The sequence below is a fragment of the Heterodontus francisci genome, chromosome 20, assembly GCF_036365525.1.
Source record: "Heterodontus francisci isolate sHetFra1 chromosome 20, sHetFra1.hap1, whole genome shotgun sequence".
In the NCBI taxonomy this organism is placed as follows: domain Eukaryota; kingdom Metazoa; phylum Chordata; class Chondrichthyes; order Heterodontiformes; family Heterodontidae; genus Heterodontus; species Heterodontus francisci.
In genome coordinates this window covers 25,927,823-25,940,650 of record NC_090390.1, presented here as the reverse complement: position 1 = coordinate 25,940,650, position 12,828 = coordinate 25,927,823, and the positions used below count along the sequence as shown (strand labels likewise).

At 41.4% G+C, this 12,828-nt stretch overlaps 1 protein-coding gene across 1 annotated transcript in view; it reads right to left on the bottom strand.

Moving 5' to 3' along the window:
• Positions 1-12,828, bottom strand: part of ccdc6b (coiled-coil domain containing 6b) — a 74,937-nt gene that overhangs the window by 13,962 nt on the left and 48,147 nt on the right. The window contains exons 2-6 of the mRNA XM_068052459.1: positions 8,931-9,080; positions 6,176-6,304; positions 2,984-3,087; positions 1,966-2,126; positions 551-707 (exon numbers count right to left, since the gene is read on the bottom strand). Coding sequence (XP_067908560.1) covers positions 551-707; positions 1,966-2,126; positions 2,984-3,087; positions 6,176-6,304; positions 8,931-9,080 — 701 coding nt within the window. The remainder of the gene's footprint in view (positions 1-550; positions 708-1,965; positions 2,127-2,983; positions 3,088-6,175; positions 6,305-8,930; positions 9,081-12,828) is intronic.

Here is a 12,828-nt window from a genome sequence, read left to right as displayed (position 1 = left end):
CAAATAGAGGCGTAAACACACCAATCCTGGGCTCCTTGTGAGGAGTGATATCAGTTAGAAATTGGACTACAACAATGTAGCACAAATTCTCCAACCTGTGTTGGGAAGCACTGGGAAGCAGATAAAGGAATTTATGTTATAACATGCAGAACCAGAATAGGCTCACGTCCAATTTACTTTACCCCATACTTCACTCATTTAAACAACAGAGGATATCCTGCATAAATATTTACAAAGCCATGTGACAACTGAGTGATTCCCTCCAGTATCTATCCCCATATCTTCATTGAACCAGCATAGGAATCAGTGAAGCCTGTGGCTATTTGATTATCGCCGTCTACAGATCTCTCTAAATTCAAGGTTGCTCCAAGCCACTTGTTTATGCATGGAAGATAAACAGCAACAGAGACTGGTTTTCATGTTGTAACTTCTACGTATTTTGTTAGACTTTTTAAAAATATAATTAAAATTGACCAGTTTTTTTTGCTCCACTGCATGTTCAAGTCTAGTCGAAAGAAATCTCATTAGAGGCAACTTCCAGCACACAAACCTTTCATCATCCATTTCTAAGCTAGATTCGCTTTCCGACAGCTGTCTGCAAAGAGCCTCTCTCCTTTCCATTTCTCTTTGTAGTTTACGCTGGAGCCTCAGATTCTCTTCCCTCATGTGACGCTCTTCTTCTAAATACTGTGCCATTTTTTCTGTATCTGTAAATTTTGAAATGAATGATGCATCAGCTTAAAGCTGTGTGGTTTTGTAACTGAGAAACAAAACAGACAATTCCAAACTAAAATAAGCTGTCAGAATGAAAGGTGAAAGTGTCAAGAGAAAAATATGCATGGCAATGAAGCATGTCTGCTGATTCAAACATGCAGAAAAGTATGCGATTTAGATGTCTTGAACACAATGCAGAAACTTGGTGAAAAGTACTTGAGAATGTCAATTATGAAGTGAAAATAAACTGCTAAAAAGGCATCCAACAATAAACAAAATACAAGGTTTAAAGAAATAACAGTTGTCGATTGAAGCAGAACTGTGCAGAGTAAATGCAGCTGTTGCCATGCATGCACATGGCACTTTCCTGCTGCACAAAAAGTTGACATAGCACTGGTCAGTGTACCTTAACAAGGCATAAAGTCTTCCAAAGAGGGGAGGAGGCCAGGAATCTCAGGTGTCCTTATAAATTTCAACTGAATCAGCCTAAAGCTACAAAATATCTGGTGATCATTTATAAATAGATCACTGGCTAATGCAGCAACAAAGAAGTTATTTAAAACACAGAAGGCAGCCATTTGGACTATTGTGCCTGTGGTGTTAGCTCTTCAATTGGACAGATCTATTCCAATTACTATGCGCTTTGTCAGTATTACATTTAATATATTTCTGTATTTACAATAATTTAACTGGATCTTCACACTTCAAAATTCATCAACGGGCTTGATTCAGTTCACACAGTAGAGTTAATAAATGAGAAACATACACCCTAAATTTCTTATGACTATTGAGACTTTGTGCTCAAAGAAAGGAATGGAATATGTGCTATTTCAGGCACTGGCAAGGTATATGATGATTAAATTTAGAATAAAAAGCTCCTTTGATTTGGTCACAGCCCCAACCAAAGAAGAACACTTCGTCTGCATCACTCTGGATCACGACAGAGTCTGTCAAAGGGACAGTCTTATGATAAAAGATCTATGTCACATCAGACCCACAGGCAGCAGCTTTAATCCTGTCGAGCTGGGCTGGCTTCAAGATGCGAAGGGCACTATGTAATCTTGTGCACCAGACAGTCCCAGAAAATGCATTTTTCTTTTTACAACGGTTAAGACATGATTTTAAAAAAAAACCTAAATCATGCCGTTGTTGTCTAAATTGATTTCTTTTAAATCACTTAATAACAATGGAAACAGAGATATGGAAAAAAATTCCACCAGCATGACATTTCAAGTTTATGGTCGAACTTACGCTGTAACTGGGCAGCTCGAAGTTGTTTTTTTAGCCTCTCTACCTCATTTTTCAAAAATCTGATATGCCGCATCATGTTTTCTGGTGAGTCTATTTCCATAGAAATATCCCTCGGCGAAGGTGGGGCTGACACAGGCTGATCTAGTTTCTCCTGTAAAATGCTGAATTAAGAAATACTTAGAACCTAAGCCATAAAAAAGTACATTTTAATTCTAAAATTTACTCATCAAGCCTTAATTAAGTGTACAGAGAAACAAGCTAATCAAGCAACCATGATTGCTTTTTATGGACAAGATACCACAGCAATATTTTAAGTGCTTAAAATTGATAATCATTCACGTTATTGCGTCACTCACATTAGTTAACATTTGTTAAGGTCAGAAGAGAAACTGCCTACCCTGTAGGATGTGTGTTCTTCAATTGAAGTATGTTCTTCACACACCTAGCTGGATAAAGCTCTGGAGAAATCATGTGCAGCATGTGAAAATGTCATGTCACTGCAGTGAAGCATTGCCTCACATGATCCAATCCTGCATAAAGCCCCCAAAACCTACACTGATTAGCCGGCTTGCTTTGACCTGAAATTATAGCGAATAAGGGGCACTAACTATACCCTCATCTTCCTCAAACTATACCCTTCTACAACGAATGAATGGGTTAGCTTAAATTATGTAGAGGATGCATATATTATAGGACAATTGCTGAGGTAGGTAATCAAACATTCTTAATTCCAGTATCTCAACTGTAGGACAATAGTTTCCAAACTTCTCCCCACAGTGGGGGGGGGGGGGGTAAACATAACCACCACTCCACCGCATCCCCCCCCGCCCAATTCTGCAATTAGACACCCTCAAGCAATTAGATTAGTTATTTTAGCATATGAAAAAGGTCTAGTAATATTTCCCTACTGCACTCCCATATAGAACCTTTAAGTTTTATGTTTACCTTCTTGCTAACGACTTAATGAAATACTCATGCACAATCCAAAAGTAGTTCAACAGTTAGTCAAGAAATTTACCGCTTCTCTGCTTCAAGTTTGTCCATCCGTTTCCATAGTCGATTTACTAATGCTTCTTGTTCTTGTTCCAAAGTATTTTCAAGGTCAATTTTCTCACGTCTCAGCTATCGAAAAAAAAAGTGCTTTAACAAATACTTGCTCTCAATGGACGGCACACCATCAGCATGATAAATACATAATTAATATACTGTAAATACACACATTGTGCATCCCTTATCCTGGGCCAGTTGTTGTGCTGCAATACTGCCATGCGGGAGTTTGAGACAGTATTTATAATACTTAGGTTTTATAACCTGGGAATGTTTTTGCATAAGGTACCCATTTAAAAGTGGAGAGAAGACAGAAACTATAAAGAGGTACTGAGAACACCCCTATCCAAACAGAAAGCAGCAGAATTTTGCATGCATTCTTATTCTATAGATAAATATAATTATATAATATAAATAAAATACAAATGTATTCATATAATTCTCAAATTTTAACTCAAATGTCAGAACCCAAGGGTATGCAGACTGAGTAGGCAATTCAAACTTTTCGAAATAATCATTCTTAAGAAAGTTGCTCTATACCTGCACTCATTCTTTCACTGAAATTTAAAATTGTGAAGCAAAAATTTACAAATTACTTCACAAGGTAGATGATTGCGAAAATTTTTTTTGCCATTATTATCCATTCTTCTACTTGTATATTCTCCCAAGTACACATTGCACAAATTGTTCCAATTTTAATTTCTTGGAATCCAATTTAAAATTCACAGTAGTCTACTGTTTGAGGCTATCAATTGATAGCCCCTACCTGCCTCTAGTTACACTTCTCCTACCTGCAGCACTTAGTATATCCCTGATTCCAGCTCTCATCAGCTTCTACTCTCATGCACATTAACCTCCCCCATTTATTCCCTTGTGAACCAGCTCCTTAACACTCAACCTCTGCTTTTCTTCTAATGGAATCATTTCAACCATTCTCAAAACTTATTACTTCCTTCTGAAAAAGCCTATCTTCAACCCTCTGATCTCTAACTATGAATTCATTTCCAATCTCCCCAACCCCTTTTAAGTCCCTCAAATGCAACAGCACCATCCAGTTCCTCATCCAGCTCTCCCAGTAGACTGGTCAGCTCTCTCCAGTCCAGTTTCAATCTGAGCAGAGCACCAAAACTGCCCTTGCCAAATTCAATGACATTTTGTGTGACTATCACCAAAACGTGCCATTCTCTATTTTCATTAACTTGCTCACAGCTTTCCACACAAATGACCATTGCATCTTCATCCACCTCCTTTGCTCTGGTACACTGGTTCCATTTCTGTAGGTCTCAAATTGTTCAGTATATTTTTTTGTATTCCAAATTACACCCAATCACCTCCAGTGTACCCCAGAGCTTTGTCCTTGGTCTTTCCTGTTCTTCACTGGGTAGAAAATCAGTCTTGGACAGTTGAGCAAAATGCACGTTGCCTGTCAAGTGAACTGAATATCAACTGGACAATATATCAGGCAGCCAATGTGATGCCAACAGTTTTGCAGCAACACCCGTGGCGAATTTCTACCCTTATATTAATATCTTGAGTCAGCATTCCTATATGTATGCTGAGGATACTCAACTGTACCTATTCACTGCCTTTTGATTACTTAATTGCTGCTATGTTTGACATCACATAAAAACTTTTCAGTTAAGCAATGGCAAGACTGAAATCTGTCCAAATCCCATGAGAATTTTTGGACCCTAAGTGGTGGTGATTCCATTTCCTTCCCCAATTCACTCATTACTGGATATCATAAGGAACTTTCCTCATTTCAAACCCTTCTGTTAAGGAAGGTACCTGCAGATGTTGTGATTTAGTCTGGAATTTTGTGGCTGTGAGTTAGTTGTCTGTGACAGCGTCAGTTTCCACACATACACTAATGACTCCCAGCTCGACCTCACCACCATCTCGTACGAACCCTCCGCTGTTTCTAAATTGTCAGTCTGAAAATACAACTATAAATTACCTCCAAATAAATACTGGGAAGACCAAAGCCATTGTCTTCGGTCCAAACCACAAACTCCGCTCCCTAGTCATCAACTCCAGCCTGCTCCCACGCAACTGTGTGCAGCTGAACTATACCATACGCAAACATGGTGTCATATTTGACCCAGAGATGAACTTCCGACCACATATCCGTGCTATCACTAAGTCGACTTATTGCCATCTCCATAACATCGCCCAACTCCACCCTTACCTCATCCAAGCCTTTATTACCTCTATTCCAATGCACTCCTGGTCAGCCTCCCATGATCTACCCTCTGTAAACTCGAGGTCATCAAAAACTCTGCTGCCCGTGTTGTAACACACACCAAGTTCCATTCACCTATCACCCCCGTGCTCACTGACCTACGCTGATTCCTGGTCAGCCAACGGCTCTACTTTAAAATTTCATCTTTATTTTAAAATCCCTCCATGGTCTCACCCTTCCCCCACCTCTAATCTCCTCCAGCCCTACACCCCTCCGAGATATCTACACTCCTCCAATTCTGGCTGCTTGAGCATTCTGATTTTAATTGTTCCACCATTGGCAGCCATGCCTTCAGCTGCCAAGCCCTAAGCTCCAAAATTCCCTCTCTAGTAAGCAGGCAAAGAAAGTACTTCAGTTGGCACTCCTGCTGGTCCCATGAGACCTCTGCTGTCATTTCAGACAGGCGTCCAAATAGCCAGAAGTCAGAGCAGTTGCTTGTATTCACTGATCTTGTCGGCCTGCACAATAGTGGTACAGGAATAATTTGCAGGGCAATGGGTAAACAGCAGGGGGTGGCAGTAATTGGATAGCTCTCATGAACAGCCAACATGGGCACAATGTGCTGTGTGATTCTACAGAAGGGTGCTAATGCTGAAGGGATTAGGAAGGATGGCAGCTTGGGTATTGAAGGGTTTTCTAGCAACATTCCTGGGAGGCAGATGTGAGGAAAAATGGTTTATTTCTGACTGCTTTTCAGGGAGAAATGAGCTTTAGGGTCTGGAGCTCTCTTCCTAAGCAGCTACCTCAGCCATGTCATCAACAGAGGTCTGTTTATTTATAATTATGCAGTTAATTATCAAAAGTACAGATCTGCAGTCTAAAAAAGAAATCAAGTCCCTAGAGCCAGAAAAGGATCCAAACTAAAGCCACAAACTTGGAGCAAGCCAGTAGTTTGTTAACAAAGCATTAAAAGATGCTGACCTGTTCGAGTGTAAATTGCTTGGAAAGAGTATCATTCTCCAGTTTTTTGATCTTCTTCATCAGTTTGTTTACTTGAAACTCCTGTTCCTGCTCCAGTGTCTGTTCCAGTTCAGCCTTTTCATGCTGCAACTAAAAAGGGAAAAGCAAGAGCAATGCAAGTCAGGAACAATGATGGAAAGTTTGGCACTTGCTAAAATGGGTAGCTGTACAGTTTAATTTTACAAACCAGCAGGCACAACACAAGTTTTGCCTGCCAAGATGTACTTAGTTTAGAGATACAGCACTGAAACAGGCCCTTCGGCCCACCGAGTCTGTGCTGACCATCAACCACCCATTTATACTAATCCTACACTAATTCCATATTCCTACCACATCCCCACCTGTCCCTATATTTCCCTACCACCTACCTATACTAGGGGCAATTTATAATGGCCAATTAACCTATCAACCTGCAAGTCTTTGGCATGTGGGAGGAAACCGGAGCACCCGGAGGAAACCCACGCAGACACGGAGAACTTGCAAACTCCACACAGGCAGTACCCAGAATTGAACCTGGGTTGCTGGAGCTGTGAGGCTGCGGTGCTAACCACTGCGCCGCCCTTCAGGAGCTGGAGCAGGTGGCAATGGTTTTCTGAAATAAAAACAAGAAATGCTGGAAATACTCAGCAGGTCTGGCAGCATCTGTGGAGACAGAACAGTTAACGTTTCAGGTCAGTGACCCTTCATCAGAACTGGTTTCTGTCCATTTAACGGTTAAAGAATCATGAGGCTAAATTCCTGATAAACTCTCCTAGCAGTCAATATACTGGATTGGGTGCACAAACCTTTACTTCAAAGAAAAATTAGAGTCACAAATGCTCTTTATGAAGGAAAGAAAATTAAGTCGCATTAGTGTCAGTTCTCAGCCAACAGCCATCATTCTGGCATCAATTTGATGCTATTTAAACTGAAGTGGATGAAAGGCCAGCTAACCAAAGGCAATGCCTAAAATCCAGTGTTTTCCCTTTTGCCTTGTGCAGCTGCACTACAAAATAGTTTGAAAACCATTTTTATTTGTCTGCAACCCAGCCCTTATTGAAGACACTACTAAAGGGACTACGTTTCAATGTATTTGCATGGCCAGATTGCTGATTCATTGGTAGAAAGAAAGGCAGGAATTGCAACACTGAGGATTAGTCTATTAAATGGAGGAAACTGCAGCTCATCGAAGGCTGGATGCAATTCCTTTGATTCAGCAGAAACTGAAGTTATGCTGAACAGGAATGCAATAGTGTAATGTAATTTACCAATTCGAAAACAACTCTGCCCCAAAGCTGTACTGGACAAATTCTCAAAGTAATTTCTAACATTGATATTCTAGGGGAGTCGGTCAAAAATTCTGATGTTCGTGCGTTCCTGTGAATAGTGTGGATGACAAACCAATTTTTCAAAATATCAGAAGGAATGCGTTTATTGACAACTGGTGCCACATTTTCTCAAAAAACATGCTTATGCTGCTGGGAAAATAAACAATACATACGTAACTAGTGGGATTTAGCTATAAAAGAACCCCCACGACTTATGCTCAGGTTTGGAAAAAAATGTAGCTGGTCTGATTAGTAAGTTTGCGGACGAGACAAAGGTTGGTGGAGTTGCGGATAGTGATGAGGATTGTCAGAGGATACAGCAGAATATAGATCGGTTGGAGACTTGGGCGGAGAAATGGCAGATGGAGTTTAATCCGGATAAATATGAGGTAATGCATTTTGGAAGATCTAATACAGGTGGGAAGTATACAACAAATGGCAGAACCCTTAGGAGTATTGACAGGCAGAGAGATCTGGGCGTACAGGTCCACAGGTCACTGAAAGTGGCCACGCAGGTGGATAAGGTAGTCAAGAAGGCATATGGCATACTTGCCTTCATCAGTCAGGGCATAGAGTATAAAAATTGGCAAGTCATGCTGCAGCTGTACAGAACCTTAGTTAGGCCACACTTAGAATACTGCGTGCAATTCTGATCGCCACACTACCAGACGTGGAGGCTTTGGAGAGGGTACAGAGGAGGTTTACCAGGATGTCGCCTGGTCTGGAGGGCATTAGCTATGAGGAGAGGTTGGATAAACTCGGATTGTTTTCACTGGAACGACGGAGGTGGAGGGGCGACATGATAGAGGTTTACAAAGTTATAAGCGGCATGGACAGAGTGGATAGTCAGAAATTTTTTTCCCAGGGTGGAAGAGTCAGTTACTAGGGGACATAGGTTTAAGGTGAGAGGAGCAAAGTTTAGAGGGGATGTGGGAGGCAAGTTCTTTACACAGAAGGTGGTGAGTGCCTGGAACTTGCTGCCGGGGGAGGTGGTGGAAGCAGGTACGATAGCGATGTTTAAGAGGCATCTTGACAAATACATGAACAGGATGGGAATAGAGGGATACGGTCCCCAGAAGTGCAGAAGGTTTTAGTTTAGACAGGCATCAAGATCTGCGCAGGCTTGGAGGGCCGAATGGCCTGTTCCTGTGCTGTACTGTTCTTTGACTGCAAGTATGCTGACCCAGTAAGACATAAAACAGGAAAAACTTTGCTCAAGTTTGAAATGCATGTATGTTAAGCATAATATAAAATTCTGATTGCATGTTGTCTGAAATGCATGTTATACATATGCACTCTACTCCTCAAAACTTAATTCAAGCTATTTACTTTGCTTAATTACTGGATATTTTGAATTTTTTAAATGAAGGATACCCCAAAGCAGAGCACACAACACCTGATATGCCTACCTGCATCAGCTTGCGGGAGAGTTCATTTGTGAGAAATTCTTCTTCTTTCTCATAATTTACAGCCAGTGTTTCTTTTTCTTTTTGCAAAGCCTGAATCTTCTTAAACAAGGTATTACTGATAAATTCTTCCTCCTGTTCAGCCCTTGCTTGCTGCAGAATGAAGAGAAAAACGATAAAGAATACTTTCAACAATTAGGTGAGGAAATTTGAGCTAAGACAACATGGTTAAACACTTTTTTGCCCTCAAGGAAATTTTAAAAAGTCTTCGGTGACTGTGTTTTGATTAAACTTAGGGCCAATTTTCCACACGTTTGCCCCTAGAGAGTGCCCATTCCCGAGGCACAAAGGTTGCCCTTTTACATTTGCATGGAGATTTCCAGAGCTTTTGTGGCAGGCTTCAGAACTGGGCCTGTTCCTACTGCAGGTGCATCACATCAATGAGGCAGGAGAGCACAGTCCCAGCTCCTGCCGCATTTATGGTGGGAGGCAGTGGCGTAGTGGTAATGTCATTGGACTAGTAATCCAGAGCCAAGGCTAATGTTCTGGGAACATGGGTTTGAATCCCACTACAGCAGATAGTGAAATTTGAATTTAATTAATAAATCTAGAATTAAAAAGCTGGTCTAATGATGACCTTGAAACCACTGTCAACTGTTGTAAAAATCCATCTGGTTCACTAATGTCCTTTAGGGAAGGAAATCTGCTATCCTTACCTGGTCTGGCCAATATGTGACTCCAGACCCACAGCCATGTGGTTAAGTCTTAAAATGCCCTCTGAAATGGCCTAGCAAGCCACTCAGTTCAAGGGAAATTATGGGTGGGCAATGAATGCTGGCCTAGCCAGAGATGCCCACATCCCACAAACGAATAAAAAATAAATTCCCTGATACAAAGATCACTGGGTGCCCTGTAGGGACACCCAGTGAAACCTATCCCCACCTCATTAACCCAATCATTTCTAAACTCACCCTGAAATTTGGGAACCAAACTCTTCAGAAATTGGAAAGCCCCAAACTCAAAGGCCCACATGCAGCTGTAGTCCTCAAGAGGGTCTGATGCTCTTGAATATCCACTAGTGCTGGTGGTGCTCCAAGGCCATGTCAATGGCTAAGGGCATGGAATACTCCCACTTCTGGGTCTGCAGAGGAATAGTACACTGTCTAGTGCTGGGCTGGGGAAGAAAAATTTGCTCCTTATTTAAGGGTAACACATATGTGACAGAATTAAAAAGGCAAGCTGCCTACCATTTGATCAAGTGAACTTAGTGAAGCTCAACAATAAAACCTCAAGCATATCGGAAACATCTCACGTAGTAAATGGCCGATAAGATATTAAATAAACTCAATGTCATGTCATCTGACAAACAGCAAAATTAGCCTGCCATCATTCAGGAACCAAAGATGAACGAGTTCCAGGACAGTACAGTTGCATAAAAAAATTCTTCCTCATATTCCCTCCGCATCTCTTGCCCCAAACCTTCAATCTGTGCCCCTTAGTCCTTGTATCATTAGTTAATGGTAACAGTCTTTCCTTCTCTAACTTATCTAAGCTAGTCATAATCACAATCATTGCAGTGCAGGAGGCAGCCATTCGGCCCATCGTGTCCGCATCATCTCTCCAAAAGAAATTCCCTCAGTTCCATTCCACTGCCTTCTCCCCGTAACCTTGCACATTCTTCCTTTTCATATAGCAATCTAATTCCCTTTTGAATGCTTCAATTGAACATGCCTCCACCACAGCAGTGCATTCCAGACCTTAACCACTCGCTGCGTGAAAAAGTTTTTCCTCATGTCACTTTTGCTTCATTTACCAAATACTTCAAATCTGTGTCCTCTCGTACTCAATCCTTTCATGAGTGGGAACAGTTTCTCTCTATCTACTCTGTCCAGATCCCTCCTGATTTTGAATACCTCTATCAAATCACCTCTCTGCCTTCTCTTCTCCAAGGAAAACCGTCCTAATTTCTCCAATCAATCTTCATAACTGAAGTTCCTCATCCCTGGAACCATTCTTGTGAATCTTTTCTGCACTCTCTCCAATGCCCTCACATTTTTCCTCAAGTGCAGCACCCAGATCTAGACACAATACTCCCTCTGAGGCCAAACTAGTATCTTATACAAGTTCAACATTAACTTCCTTGCTCTTGTACTCTATGCCCCTACTAATAAAGCCCAGGATACTGTATGCTTTATTGACTGCTCTCTCAACCTGTCCTGCCACCTTTAATGACTTGTGCACATTTACACCAAGGTCCCTCTGCTCCTGCACCCCATTTAGAATTGTACCCTTTATTCTACATTGTCTCTCCATGTTCTTCCTACCAAAATGAATCACTTCACATTTCTCCGCATTGATCATCTGCCACCTATCTGCTCATTTCACCAACTTGTCTATGTCCTTTTGAAGTTCTACATTATCCTCCTCACAGTTCACAATGCTTCCAATTTTCATATCATCCACAAACTTTGAAATTGTGCCCTGTATAACCAAGGTCTAGGTCATTAATATACATCAGGAAAAGCAAGGGTCCCAACACTGATCCCTGGGGAACTCCATTACAAACCTTCCTCCACCCTGAAAAACATCCATTAACAACTACTCTTGGTTTCTTGTCACTCAGCCAATTTCATATCCATGTTGCTACCATTCCTTTTATTCCATGAGCTACAAGTTGCTCACAAGTCTGTTGTATAGCACTGTATCAAACGCCTTTTGAAAGTGCAGGTACACCACACCACATTAACAGCATTGTCCTCATCAACCCTCTGTTACCTCTTCAAAAAAACTCCAGCAAGTTAGTTAAACATGATTTCCCCTCAAGAAATCCATGCTGGCTTTCCTTAATTAACTCGCATTTGTCTGTGTGACTATTGATTTTGTCCCGAATTATTTTTTCCAGAAGTTTTTCCACCACCAAAGCTAAACTGACTGGCCTGTAGTTGCTGGGCTTATCTTTACACACTTTTTTGAACAAGGGTGCAACGTTTGCAATTCTCCTCTCTGGAACCGCCCGAGTCTAAGGACTCCAATTTATTTGCCCCAGCTCCATTCTTACCCCATTGAAGTTGGCCTTCCTCCAGTTAATTATTCTTGCCCTGGATTTCTCTTTGTCCTTTTCCACAGTCAACCTAAACCTTATGATACAATGATCACTATCCCCTAAATGCTCTCCTACTGGTACTTGATCCACTTGGCCCACCTCATTCCCAAGAACCAGGTCTAGCAGTGCCTCCTTTCTCATTGGACAAGCAAAATACTGTTGCAGAAAATTTTCCTAAACACACTCTAGGAACTCTTGTCCCTCACTGCCCTTAACACTACCACTTTCCCAGTCTATGTTTGGATAATTAAAGTCCCCCATTATAACTACCTTATAATTTGTGTACCTCTGCAATTTTCTTGCAAATTTGTTCCTCCACATCCTTGCCACTAGCTGGTGGCCTCTAGACAACACGGAGCAATGTAACTGCACCTTTTTTGTTCCTTAACTCTAGTCAAATTGATTCTGACCTCGACCCCTCTGGAACATCCTTTTTCTCCAGCATTGCGATGCTCTCCCTTTTTCCCCTTTCCTATCTTTCCTGAACACCTTGTATCCAGGAACATTCAACACCCAGTCCTGCCCTTCTTTGAGCCAGGTCTCGGTTACAGCCACAACCTAATATTTCCACAAGACATGTGCCTGTACTTCACCAGTCTTAATTAACCACACTCCGTGCATTCACATACATTCACAAAGTCTGATTCAGACTTTATTACTTTCTCCCTTACTCTGACCCCACCCAATAACTTACTATTCCCTACTCTCATGCTATCTTTCTCCCCCAGTATTCTGTGCTCCTTGGTATTGCTCTCTGATACTTGCTCCTGGTTCCCACACTTGACAAGTAACCAGTTT